The 12,820-nt window shown below is 28.3% G+C and overlaps 1 protein-coding gene and 2 long non-coding RNA genes across 4 annotated transcripts; 2 read left to right on the top strand and 1 right to left on the bottom strand.

The window, feature by feature from the left end:
* Positions 1–2,090: 2,090 nt before the first annotated feature.
* Positions 2,091–3,162, top strand: LOC142229858 (uncharacterized). The gene is made up of 3 exons (XR_012720512.1): positions 2,091–2,360; positions 2,425–2,530; positions 2,596–3,162. It is a non-coding gene; the product is annotated as an uncharacterized LOC142229858 (long non-coding RNA).
* Positions 3,163–3,782: 620 nt separating this feature from the next.
* LOC142229961 (uncharacterized) lies at positions 3,783–4,900 on the bottom strand. The gene is made up of 3 exons (XR_012720537.1): positions 4,585–4,900; positions 4,415–4,520; positions 3,783–4,349 (listed from the first exon to the last, which is right to left on the bottom strand). It is a non-coding gene; the product is annotated as an uncharacterized LOC142229961 (long non-coding RNA).
* A 146-nt stretch (positions 4,901–5,046) lies between these two features.
* Positions 5,047–7,770, top strand: Sirt6 (sirtuin 6). Of its 2 annotated transcripts, none has more exons than XM_075300559.1 (4): positions 5,047–5,404; positions 5,459–5,860; positions 5,924–6,047; positions 7,060–7,269. In XM_075300559.1, the coding sequence occupies exons 1-4, from the start codon at positions 5,211–5,213 to the stop codon at positions 7,228–7,230; spliced, it is 891 nt and encodes a 296-aa protein (XP_075156674.1). In that variant the 5' UTR covers positions 5,047–5,210; the 3' UTR covers positions 7,231–7,269. The 2 variants fall into 2 exon arrangements, with proteins under 2 accessions (XP_075156674.1, XP_075156673.1); XM_075300558.1 differs by lacking the exon at positions 7,060–7,269 and adding an exon at positions 7,367–7,770 and having other exon boundaries at positions 5,053–5,404.
* Positions 7,771–12,820: the final 5,050 nt, after the last annotated feature.

Raw genomic sequence — 12,820 nt, 5'->3', positions numbered from 1 at the left:
ATAGCACTATCACAACACATTTAACATTAAAGGCCGGTATGCACCTCTAGCGAAAAATTTCATTCCCATAAGAAATGCATTGCTATTTATGCTAACGAAATTTTCGGTAGCGTTCAATTTCGTAAGCTGGTACGCACCTCTAATGAAAATAACAGGGGTTGTCAAAAGCATATTTTGGCAGCAAACATTTAATTTATTACAATCATTGTGTGCGTAAAAGTTTTAAAAGGTCTGTAAATAATAAACAATTTATTTGAGGAATATTTGGAACATATATTAACAATTTTTAAAAGCGATTAGCTGGTTTAAAATTTGTGTACACAGCCCTGTTTTTTTGTTGTAGACTTAAATAATTTTTTTCTACCGAAAATTTCGCTAGAGGTGCATACCGGCCTTAATAATGATGTTGATTTACAAGTGGCAAGTTACATGTTGCAGCGTCTATCAGCCAGTATTTTTATTCTCGATGGAGGCAGCGTGTCTGTAAAATATCTGAAAAACAATCACTTTATTCCATTTGGAAAGTCAAAAATTGTTCACCAATATACCTTTTACAATTTTAAGCGAAATAACTATGTTTTCAGCCTTCATTAACGATTTTATTTAAATAAATTATAAGAAGCTAGTGGCGCTTGGTGTTTCACAAAATATACAATGGCTCTGATAACAATAGTGATGGCAAAAAACTTTCATGTTTCATACTTTTTCATACGCTTCCCCATCACAGTTGGGGATTGTTGCAGTGTCATTTACGAGTCTGTGGTAGCGATGAGGATGAAATGGAACTTTGAAATGCTGGCAGGGATATTACATTTTGTGTTTAGAATCGAAAAGTCTACACGGTGGCAAAAAATTCGACAAATCGGAGCACTTGTACTAAAGTAGATGTAAGCCGAGCAAATTAAAAGAAAAACGAATGACAGCACTTAGTCCAGTGCAACTTTATACTACGTTCGCACTAGACACGAAATTTCCCTATTTAGAACCAAAATCTCTTTACAAATCTCAAGTGTTCGGACCCTGCCAACATTTTTTGAATTTGGGGGCGCTTCTGAGAATCCCCACTACGTCGAAACAGTCGTATACGATAAAATGGCTCTTGTAACAATAGTGATGGCAAAATACTTTCATGCGAATAGTGATGGCAAAATACTATCACAGTTGGCGATTGTTGCAGTGTCACTTACGAGTCTGTGGTAGCGATGAGGATGAAATGGAACTTTGAAATGCTGGCAGGGCTGCAATTTATTCTAAAAATCCCTAAAAAGCGACAAATTTGGATTGTTTTCTTCGGGATTCCGAAAAATCCTGGAATTCAAAATAAAAAATCCCGGAATTCGGGATAAATCCCACCCGAAAATCGCGGGACTTCGCTACGAGATTTATCCCGAATGACAGCCCTAGTGCAAGCAACTTTTTTCGAGTACAACATTAACTATGCGATTAACGTTAAAGCCTGGTACTAAGATCACGTTTTCGCACGAAAAACTATTATACTCCATATAAGAAACGTTAACGCGGAATAAATGCGAAATCTTTGTTTGTTTTGTGCATTTTTAAACACATATTTATACAATCCAGGAATTTTCGCACGAAAAAATAGACAGGCATATTATTTCGCATAAATAATTAACATCCCTGCGTTTGAGACCGTATTTACAGAGATAGATGAAGATATTCGTTTTTCGCAAAAACGAACTTAGTTCTAAGCATCATGCGCCGTCCAGATTATAAGTTATCCCGGACGGAATGTCTTACAGTGTGGCCAATCGATACGAATTATCGGCGATGACTAAATAATCGACAAATGTGTTATCGATCGATCCCATAAACAAGCAGAAATATCGATTACAACTTCGAGCATAACTTACTTTATGGCCAATATCAGGAATATGGTCGACACGAGCACTGTCGTCCGGATAAACTTATAGTCTGGACGGCGCATAAGAGATACAGAATCCCACTACTTGTACGAATAATAGTATAGTGCGCACAGCATATTTCCTCCCAATAAACACAACCCAATAAACACAGGATGAGCGTTTTTCAAATGCAACAACTTTTCAGTTTGAGGGTAAATATAATTTTCAACATAAATTCAACATGACTTGAAATAGCTCATCTTCAATACATCTTCAAATTGTTTGCGAATTACTTCCAATTTGCCAAAATGTTGACGAAATCTTTGAAAAGGTGTTGAAGATAATATGAGAAAACTTTGACAAAACACTACCCTAAAATGCAACGAAAAAACCATGTGGTTTTCAATACTTATTTGTGCAACGAAGTTCGTGGTCAATTGCAAGAAATAAAACAAATGGAAAATTTTAGACAAATAACCAAATAGTTTATAAAAATAGGTAAGTGAAAATAAAAAATGAAATAAAACTTTAAGGAAGTCACGAAATGTATATCTCTTTGCAGAAAACTGAAATTATGGATTCTACGTTCTTGAAAACATTAAAAAGCTGGCCGATGAAAAAATTGTGGACAATTAACTGGAACTGCTTCAAATAGTTTATAATAATTAGTACGTCAATATGAAAAATTAAATCAACACTTTAGAGAAGTCACTAAATTTAAATCTCTTTGCAGAAAACTAAAATCTTTGGATGCTACATTCTTACAAACATTAAGAAGCTGACCAATGAAAAATGAGTGGCTTATCGACAAGAAAAAGTTTCCAGACAAGAAAAAGTTTCCAGAAACATTACAAGTGCAAGCTATTAAAATTGTTAAAAGCAACAAATTGTTGAAATCAACAACTTCTGGATGTAAATGTGCATCACATCGTCAGTTTAATTCATATGCTATTATCAGTTTAAAATGGATATTTTGTGAATTCCTTCTGCTGGAAATCAATTCTAACACGCGGTCCAGTACGTTCCTAATTTCAAATTGCCCGCATGTTAATAAATGTTAATGCTGTTTTATGACACCAAAAGGAAGGAAATCGAATTATCAATGCAAAAGTGTTTACTAATAATGTTTAAGATATTTAAAGTTTTGTTATTTGTTTTTTTTTTTTTTTTGTTCTTATTTGTTGATATGTTTAATAAGATTATTATTTATCAATTGGTATTGTAGTGTATTATGTAGTGTAGTGTATTATTATATATTTTATTTTGATGAAAATTAATAAATTATACAAAATTCATAGAATTTTGGCTTTGACTTTCAATTTGAAGTGGGGATATCATTCATACAAATTTAGGTTGAAAAGTATTTGCAACGATGTTAATTTGAATTTGACTCGCATCGAAAATTGTTTGACAAATTATTGAGTAGCGATTTGAGGATAACACTTGAGATATTATTGCTAATGTGTTGAATTTCACTGTTGAGGGTAATGTCTGTTTTTTGTTGAGAACGCGATTTTCTCAACAATTTCTCAACTTGAATATTACCCTAATCCTTTGAAAAAATGTTTGAAAAATTGTTGAAATTTAGCATTTTTCAAACGTTTGTGTTTATTGGGAAACGTTTGAAAAATGCTAAATTTCAACAATTTTTCAAACATTTTTTCAAAGGATTAGGGTAATATTCAAGTTGAGAAATTGTTGAGAAAATCGCGTTCTCAACAAAAAACAGACATTACCCTCAACAGTGAAATTCAACACATTAGCAATAATATCTCAAGTGTTATCCTCAAATCGCTACTCAATAATTTGTCAAACAATTTTCGATGCGAGTCAAATTCAAATTAACATCGTTGCAAATACTTTTCAACCTAAATTTGTATGAATGATATCCCCACTTCAAATTGAAAGTCAAAGCCAAAATTCTATGAATTTTGTATAATTTATTAATTTTCATCAAAATAAAATATATAATAATACACTACACTACATAATACACTACAATACCAATTGATAAATAATAATCTTATTAAACATATCAACAAATAAGAACAAAAAAAAAAAAAAAACAAATAACAAAACTTTAAATATCTTAAACATTATTAGTAAACACTTTTGCATTGATAATTCGATTTCCTTCCTTTTGGTGTCATAAAACAGCATTAACATTTATTAACATGCGGGCAATTTGAAATTAGGAACGTACTGGACCGCGTGTTAGAATTGATTTCCAGCAGAAGGAATTCACAAAATATCCATTTTAAACTGATAATAGCATATGAATTAAACTGACGATGTGATGCACATTTACATCCAGAAGTTGTTGATTTCAACAATTTGTTGCTTTTAACAATTTTAATAGCTTGCACTTGTAATGTTTCTGGAAACTTTTTCTTGTCTGGAAACTTTTTCTTGTCGATAAGCCACTCATTTTTCATTGGTCAGCTTCTTAATGTTTGTAAGAATGTAGCATCCAAAGATTTTAGTTTTCTGCAAAGAGATTTAAATTTAGTGACTTCTCTAAAGTGTTGATTTAATTTTTCATATTGACGTACTAATTATTATAAACTATTTGAAGCAGTTCCAGTTAATTGTCCACAATTTTTTCATCGGCCAGCTTTTTAATGTTTTCAAGAACGTAGAATCCATAATTTCAGTTTTCTGCAAAGAGATATACATTTCGTGACTTCCTTAAAGTTTTATTTCATTTTTTATTTTCACTTACCTATTTTTATAAACTATTTGGTTATTTGTCTAAAATTTTCCATTTGTTTTATTTCTTGCAATTGACCACGAACTTCGTTGCACAAATAAGTATTGAAAACCACATGGTTTTTTCGTTGCATTTTAGGGTAGTGTTTTGTCAAAGTTTTCTCATATTATCTTCAACACCTTTTCAAAGATTTCGTCAACATTTTGGCAAATTGGAAGTAATTCGCAAACAATTTGAAGATGTATTGAAGATGAGCTATTTCAAGTCATGTTGAATTTATGTTGAAAATTATATTTACCCTCAAACTGAAAAGTTGTTGCATTTGAAAAACGCTCATCCTGTGTTTATTGGGCTGTTGTTACAAGTTGTTGTGTGATTCGTATTCCCTGCGATTCGATTATATAGACCTAGAATACGTTCCAAAATAGGGATGCTAGTTCTCATATATTTAGCTAGTTTTCCCCAGTTGCTAATTCCCTTCTTCGTAAACAAAAATAGTTAATACAAAGCAAAAACAATAGAATTGATTGTCTTCGATACAAAGAATCTAGTAATTAATAGGCCATAGAAAAATACATTCATTAACTAGGAAATTCCTGAATGTAGCAAGAAAGAGCATTGGAGCTCAAGTCATCACAATGAGTTGCAATTATGCTGATGGACTTTCTGCCTATGAGAATAAAGGCATATTGGGTATTCCAGAAAAATTCGACGATGACGATGAGATCGAAATTAAAGTTAATAAGTTGGTCGAACTCTTGGAAAGTTCTAAACATGTTGTTGTTCACACTGGAGCTGGTATATCAACAACTGCAGGAATTCCAGACTTTAGGTAGATATAGTATACTCATTTATTAGATGCTCACTTATTTACATGCAATCACAGGGGTCCGAAGGGTGTGTGGACTCTAGAGGAAAAGGGCGAAAAACCAAAATTAAATATATCATTTGATGATGCTATTCCGACTATCACTCATATGGCGCTAAAATGTCTCGTTGCAAAAGGCTATGTCCATTACATTATTTCACAAAATATAGATGGCCTTCACTTGAAATCTGGCTTAGCACGGTGTTATCTGTCTGAATTGCATGGAAATATGTTTATTGAAAATTGTAATAAATGTCGTCGCCAATTTGTTCGCTCCACTGCCTGTCCAACAGTTGGTCAAAAACCTTGTGGAGGCCCTTGTCGTAGAAATTGTCGTGGTGGCATTTTAATTGATAATATATTGGATTGGGAACATGATTTACCTGAAAGGGATTTGGATTTAGCCTTAATGCATTCAACGTAAGTTGTATTCACTAATTATTGCAATAATGTAATGTTGTTTCATTTTCGATTCTTTGATAGATTGGCAGATTTAAATATTACTTTGGGCACCACATTGCAAATCATTCCAAGTGGCAATTTGCCTCTAAAAAATAAAAAGTATGATGGAAAACTAGTCATTTGCAATCTCCAACCAACTAAACATGTAAGTAGACAATGTAATTTTATATAGTGCAATGTAATTTAAAATAGAGAGAGTAGTTGACCACATCAAAGACCTTAAAGTACAACAAAAGTCATTTTTTGACACGGCTTGGGCATGCAAAGCAGCAGTTGTGCTGTGGGAGTAATTGTGCCTCAAGTTTCATTGCCTCTAATGAGAAAATGGAAATCGCCTTGTACTTTTTATCACTACTCGATTCAATAGCGGAATCATTGTACCCATTTAGCAGACTTTGGGTATATCAAAAGAGTCCAAGAGCAAGATGCTCAAATCCCGGTAGATTCTGATAATGCAATATTATGTTGGAAAATCCACAGGAGGCGCTATTAACGACATCTATAACTTCAACTAAGGTATTTTGTGACATGTCGAAGACAATGAATGCTATGAATGACCTTCTTTTACTCTCTAGCACTCTCGGGTTGCACGATTTATTGCCGCACACGTTGGGATATTTAGTTTCAAATAGATTGTTCATTCCATGTAGTGAACTTCGCTCTCATTAATTAGGGCCCAGTAACAAGATAAGGCTTTTCTGGCAAATTATTCGCTGCTTCTGTTGAGGAGTTTGGAGTAACAAAATTGGCTCAGAATCAATGAATTTTACATGGGCTGTACTAGGGCGGAAGTAATCGGGTGCATTGATTTCACATGTTCAACATTTCGGATTTCATAAAAAATAAAGAAAAACTTAAAATTTTGGTAACGTCTTCGAAATGTATCTCTAGGCGAAGATGTCTTGGAACAATACTAGATATTTTATCGCAAATTCTGCCAAAAAATGATTCGATACATTTTAATTTTGCCAAAATTTTATTTCTATATAAAATTTTCTCAAAATTTTATTTCTATAGAAAATTTTGCCAAAATTTTATTTCTATAGAAAATTTTGTCAACATTTTATTTCCATAAAAATTTTGTCAAAATTTTGCCAAAATTTTATTTAAAAAAAAATCTCAAAATTTTATTTCTATAGAAAATTTTCTTTCTATAGAAAATTTGTGAAGTACCCCTTAGTTGGAGAGGAATATTTTGGAAAATCTACCAAAAAATCAAGAATTCTACCAATCTACCAAACAGTAACAAATCATCCATTTTTGGTAGAATTCTACCAACTGTGTCAACCGTGCTGGGGAGCTGCGTTACCGTTAGGTTAATAAGTTAATATTAGATTTATTACAGAATTATTTAACGCCCAGGTATTTGCTAAGAGTAATTGCCCTTGAAAGCTTTTTATTACTATATGATTCAATAAAAAAATAGATTTCTAATTATAAAATTATTTATGATATAAAACATAGGACAAAAAGGCTGATCTTGTCATACACACTTACGTTGATGATATTCTGAGTAAAGTTTGTAAACGTTTAGGTTTGGAAATACCTACATACAACATTGAAGAAGATCCAACAAAAACGCCAACAGACGAAGAATGGACCATTCAATCACAAGCTATCAAAGCTCTGGAAAAGCAATATAATGCCAAACAAAAAGCTGCATCGGCGCAACGTAAGGCTTGTAAAACTAAATTTAACTTTTTCACAAAAAAGGAACCTAAAATTAACACAAAGAAGCAAAAGGCCAGCGATGAGAAGGAAAGTGAAATAAAAATTGAATGCCCTAAAAAAAGGTAGAATCAATAAAAATAAAAAAAAAACATACATTTTGAAAATTGAATAGATGTAATTTCTTATACTATAAAACATATTTTTTTTCTGATTCAATCACAAAGTTAATTGGTTCAATATCAAAAATGATCTAGTGTCTATCACAGAATTTATTAGACATGTAAAAAATAATTGATTAAAACATTTATTAATTCCTTTGTCACTTTCTCTTAATTTCTTAATTGATTCAATTGAAAACTTACTTACCTGATTTTGATCGCGTAACTCAATTAATTTTCTTAATTGAGATACTCACTCAATAACCTTGTTTTTTTTAATTTTTGATTGATTCAAATTTCACCTTTAAATGAAATAATTTTATACGAGTGCACAGTTTTAGCATTGTATTATTTATGTGTTTTCTGATTATATAAATAATCCAATGAATATTCAATTCAGTTTCATTTATTTCATAATACAAAGCCAAAAAAGTATTACAAGACTAAAGCCTAAGTAAAGATACATAAAAAACAAATGTGTAAATTAAAAGTTATATAACAATTTTTAGATAAACAACTCGTGAAAGGCTCCCCCACCAAGTAAGTATAATGTAGCGAATAAGAATTCAAAATATAAACTAAAAGAGAGAGAGTCCAGTTATTGGCACTAAAAATATTGAAAATTATGGAACATACAGTTAATGAAGTTAATGCGCCCGAAAAGAGTTTATATAATATTTGGCGAAAAGCATTATTAGACTGGGAGAAACAGCAACATATTCAAGATACGACAACTTGCACATGAAAGCACTTTTAATATAATGAGAGATTCGAGGTTTCGAAACAAAATTTTAATTGGAAACGTGTTTGGGATAATTAACCATTTAAAAAAATTCAAAATTGTATGTTTTTTCTTTACGAACGGTCCCATCGCCCACTTTCCCGCCCCTTCCGACCGTGAGGGCCTCGTCCCCATGACGTAGATACAGCGTACACACCATGATCCGGACCATGGCGGGGTGGAGGCAGAGGGATTTGACTTTCCATAGAAAGTTTTATCAAAATTTTATTTCTATAGAAAATTATGTCAAAATTTTATTTCTATAGAAAAATTTGTCAAAATTTTATTTCTATAGAAAATTATGTCAAAATTTTATTTCTATAAAAAATTTTGTAAAAATGTTATTTCTATAGAAAATTATGTCAAAATTTTATTTCTATAGAAAATTTTGTCAAAATTTTATTTCTATAGAAAATTTTGTCAAAATTTTATTTCTATAGAAAATTTTGTCAAAATTGTATTTCTATAGAAAATTTTGTCAAAATTTTATTTCTATAGAAAATTATGTCAAAATTTTATTTCTATAGAAAATGTCAAAATTTTATTTCTATAGAAAATGTTGTCAAAATCTTATTTCTATAGAAAATGTTGTCAAAATTTTATTTCTATAGAAAATTTTGTCAAAATTTTATTTCTATAGAAAATTTTGTCAAAATTTTATTTCTATAGAAAATTTTGTCAAAATTTTATTTCTATAGAAAATTTTGTCAAAATTTTATTTCTATAGAAAATTTTGTCAACATTGTATTTCTATAGAAAATTTTGTCAAAATTTTATTTCTATAGAAAATTATGTCAAAATTTTATTTCTATAGAAAAATTTGTCAAAATTTTATTTCTATAGAAAATTATGTCAAAATTTTATTTCTATAGAAAATTATGTCAAAATTTTATTTCTATAGAAAATTTTGTCAAAATTTTATTTCTATAGAAAATTTTGTCAAAATTTTATTTCTATAGAAAATTTTGTCAAAATTTTATTTCTATAGAAAATTCTGTCAAAATTTTATTTCTATAGAAAGTTTTATCAAAAAGTTATTTCTATAGAAAATTTCGCAAATTTTATTTCTACAGAAAATTTTGTCAAAATTTTATTTCTATAGAAAACTTTGTCAAAATTTTATTTCTATAGAAAATTTTGTCAAAATTTTATTTCTATAGAAAATTTTGTCAAAATTTTATTTCTATAGAAAATTTTGTCAAAATTTTATTTCTATAGAAAATTTTGTCAAAATTGTATTTCTATAGAAAATTTTGTCAAAATTTTATTTCTATAGAAAATTATGTCAAAATTTTATTTCTATAGAAAATGTTGTCAAAATTTTATTTCTATAGAAAATTTTGTCAAAATCTTATTTCTATAGAAAATGTTTTAAAATTTTATTTCTATAGAAAATTTTGTCAAAATTTTGTTTCTATAGAAAATTTTGTAAAAAATTTTATTTCTATAGAAAATTTTGTCAAAATTGTATTTCTATAGAAAATTGTGTCAAAATTTTATTTCTATAGAAAATTTTGTCAAAATTTTATTTCTATAGAAAGTTTTATCAAAATGTTATTTCTATAGAAAATTTTGCAAATTTTATTTCTACAGAAAATTTTGTCAAAATTTTATTTCTATAGAAAACTTTGTCAAAATTTTATTTCTATAGAAAATTTTGTCAAAATTTTATTTCTATAGAAAACTTTGTCAAAATTTTATTTCTATAGAAAATTTTGTCAAAATTTTATTTCTATAGAAAATTATGTCAAAATTTTATTTCTATAGAAAATTTTGTCAAAATTTTATTTCTATAGAAGATTTTGTCAAAATTTTATTTCTATAGAAAATTTTGTCTAAATTTTATTTTTATAGAAAATTTTGTCAAAAATTTACTTCTATAGAAAATTTTGTTAAAATTTTATTTTTATAGAAAATTTTGTCAAAAATGTATTTCTATATGAAAATGTTGTCCATATTTTATTTCTATAGAAAATTTTATTAAATTTTTTTCTTTAGAAAATATTGTCAAAATTTAATTTTTATAGAAAATTTTGTAAAAATGTTATTTCTATAGAAAATTTTGTCAAAATTTTATTTCTATAAAATTTTTTTCCAAATTTTATTTCTATAGAAAATTTTGTAAAAATGTTATTTCTATAGAAAATGTTGTCCATATTTTATTTCTATAGAAAATTTTGTCAAAATTTTATTTCTATAGAAAATTTTGTCAAAATTTTATTCCTATAGAATTGTCAAAATTTTATTCCTATAGAAAATTTTCTCAAAATTTTATTTCTATAGGAAATATTGTCAAAATCTTATTTTTGTAGAAAATTTTGTCAATATTTTATTTCTATAGAAAATTTTGTCAAAATTTTATTTCTATAGAAATTTTTTTCGAAATCTTATTTCTATAGAAAATTTTGTTAAAATTTTATTTTTATAGAAAATTTTGTCAAAAATTTATTTCTATAGAAAATGTTGTCCATATTTTATTTCTATAGAAAATTCTATTAAATTTTTTGCTTTAGAAAATATTGTCAAAATTTAATTTTTATAGAAAATTTTGTAAAATTTTTATTTCTATAGAAAATTTTGTCAAAATTTTATTTCTATAGATTTTTTTTTCAAAATTTTATTTCTATAGAAAATTTTGTCAAAATTTTATTTCTATAGAAAATTTTTTCAAAATCTTATTTCTATAGAAAATTTTGTCAAAATTTTATTTCTATAGGAAATTTTGTCAAAATCTTATTTCTATAGATAATTTTGTTAAAATTATATTTCTATAGAAATTTTTGTCAAAATTTTATTCTCATTGAAAGTTTTGTCAAAATTTTATATCTATAGAAATTTTTGTTAAATTGTTTTTCTAGAGGATATTTTTGAAGTACCTCTTAGTTGGATAGGAAATTTGCAAAATCTACCCTTTTTGTTTGTAGTTTTAGATAAAATTTACCAACTTTAGCATACCCTGACGTCCTTTCACGGATGAATTATGAACAAAATCCGCTTCATAAGTATTCGTTGAGAGTTTTAGAACAGGCTCCGTAATATTTACAAAAAATGTCAGTTTTTATGTTTTCCCGCACCAGTCCTCGGTAGTTCACTTACCTGTTACATCGCTTATTTAAAGGCATTTTCGGAATTGGAACACTGCACTAAATGTACTGCGCAACACATCATTATCTAACTCACAAATTGAATTTATTACATGTTTTCCGATTTCCAATGTTTTCGCGTTGTATATTCTTTACAAAAAATAAGTAATAAACAAGTATAAGACCATCTTTATTCAATTTGGGGCTGCTTTCGTTAACATCAGCTTCGATACATGGTGGCAATAGATAGACCTAGAGCCTTCAGTCCGCAATTATTCGGTATTCTCGCTGAATATAGATTCTAAGTCCTAAGGTGTTTGTTCCTGAAACCTGACCGCTTCTTTCGTTAGACCTTCTTGATATCGCTTTTACACTTACTTTTTACATTCCTGTGCCAATTTTCAAATAATTCCGTTTGTGGGAATGTGACTGATACCTCATTGTTGCATTTACGGGTCCAATATGCAAAGAAAATGCTCTGAAGAACTGGTAAATCGGACTTCCATGAACTATTGATTTCAAACTATACGAATTTCATCTGCAGTTATTTTGCATTATTACATCCCAATCCCATTCCACCATCTGAACAAAATAAGATTTTTTTATATATTTCTTTTGTTCAAATTCTTAGAAGAAAAATGTAAAACTTTATTTTGGATTTATTGGAGAGGTTTTCTTAAAAAAAAAACTTATATTGAAAAATATTCTTAAAATACATATGAAAACAAAAAAGAAAAACGACATCATATCAGAGCAGAAATGCATAATATTTACAAGAACCAATATATAGTTGTGGTAAAAACTCTTCTGATGTAAATCTAAAACTGTGTTTCCTCTATATTATATGCATACATATGTACAAACGAATTATTAAGGAAAATTTTTGTATCTTTTAAAATGTAACTAAAATTAAAGAAAAGTATATATAAAAAACAAAAACCTAAATATCCAAAAAACTACATATATATGTATATAATAACTGTATGCGCGTACATATGTATATAGATAACATTACGATAAGCTTCTTTTCAAAAAGGCAAATGAGATTTTAAAGTAAATATCCGAATCCGAGTTTTTGGCATTTTAAAAAAATTTTATTTACTATACACACACATGTATTTGATATATACAACACACATACATATGTCGTAAGAGAGGCCACCAATTATTGATTATCAGTTTTTTTTTCATCTAATTATTTCGTCTTAATTTAAAAAGTAAATAA

The sequence above is a fragment of the Haematobia irritans genome, chromosome 3, assembly GCF_050003625.1.
Source record: "Haematobia irritans isolate KBUSLIRL chromosome 3, ASM5000362v1, whole genome shotgun sequence".
Lineage (NCBI taxonomy): Eukaryota > Metazoa > Arthropoda > Insecta > Diptera > Muscidae > Haematobia > Haematobia irritans.
This window is presented reverse-complemented; position numbering and strand designations above follow the sequence as displayed.

Coding starts and splice junctions, on each gene's coding strand:
- Sirt6 (XM_075300558.1), top strand. CDS start 5,211: ATGAGTTGCAATTATGCTGATGGACTTTCTGCCTATGAGAATAAAGGC. Junction 5,405..5,458: donor GCAGGAATTCCAGACTTTAG/GTAGATATAGTA, acceptor ATGCAATCACAG/GGGTCCGAAGGGTGTGTGGA. Junction 6,048..7,366: donor ATCTCCAACCAACTAAACAT/GTAAGTAGACAA, acceptor TATAAAACATAG/GACAAAAAGGCTGATCTTGT.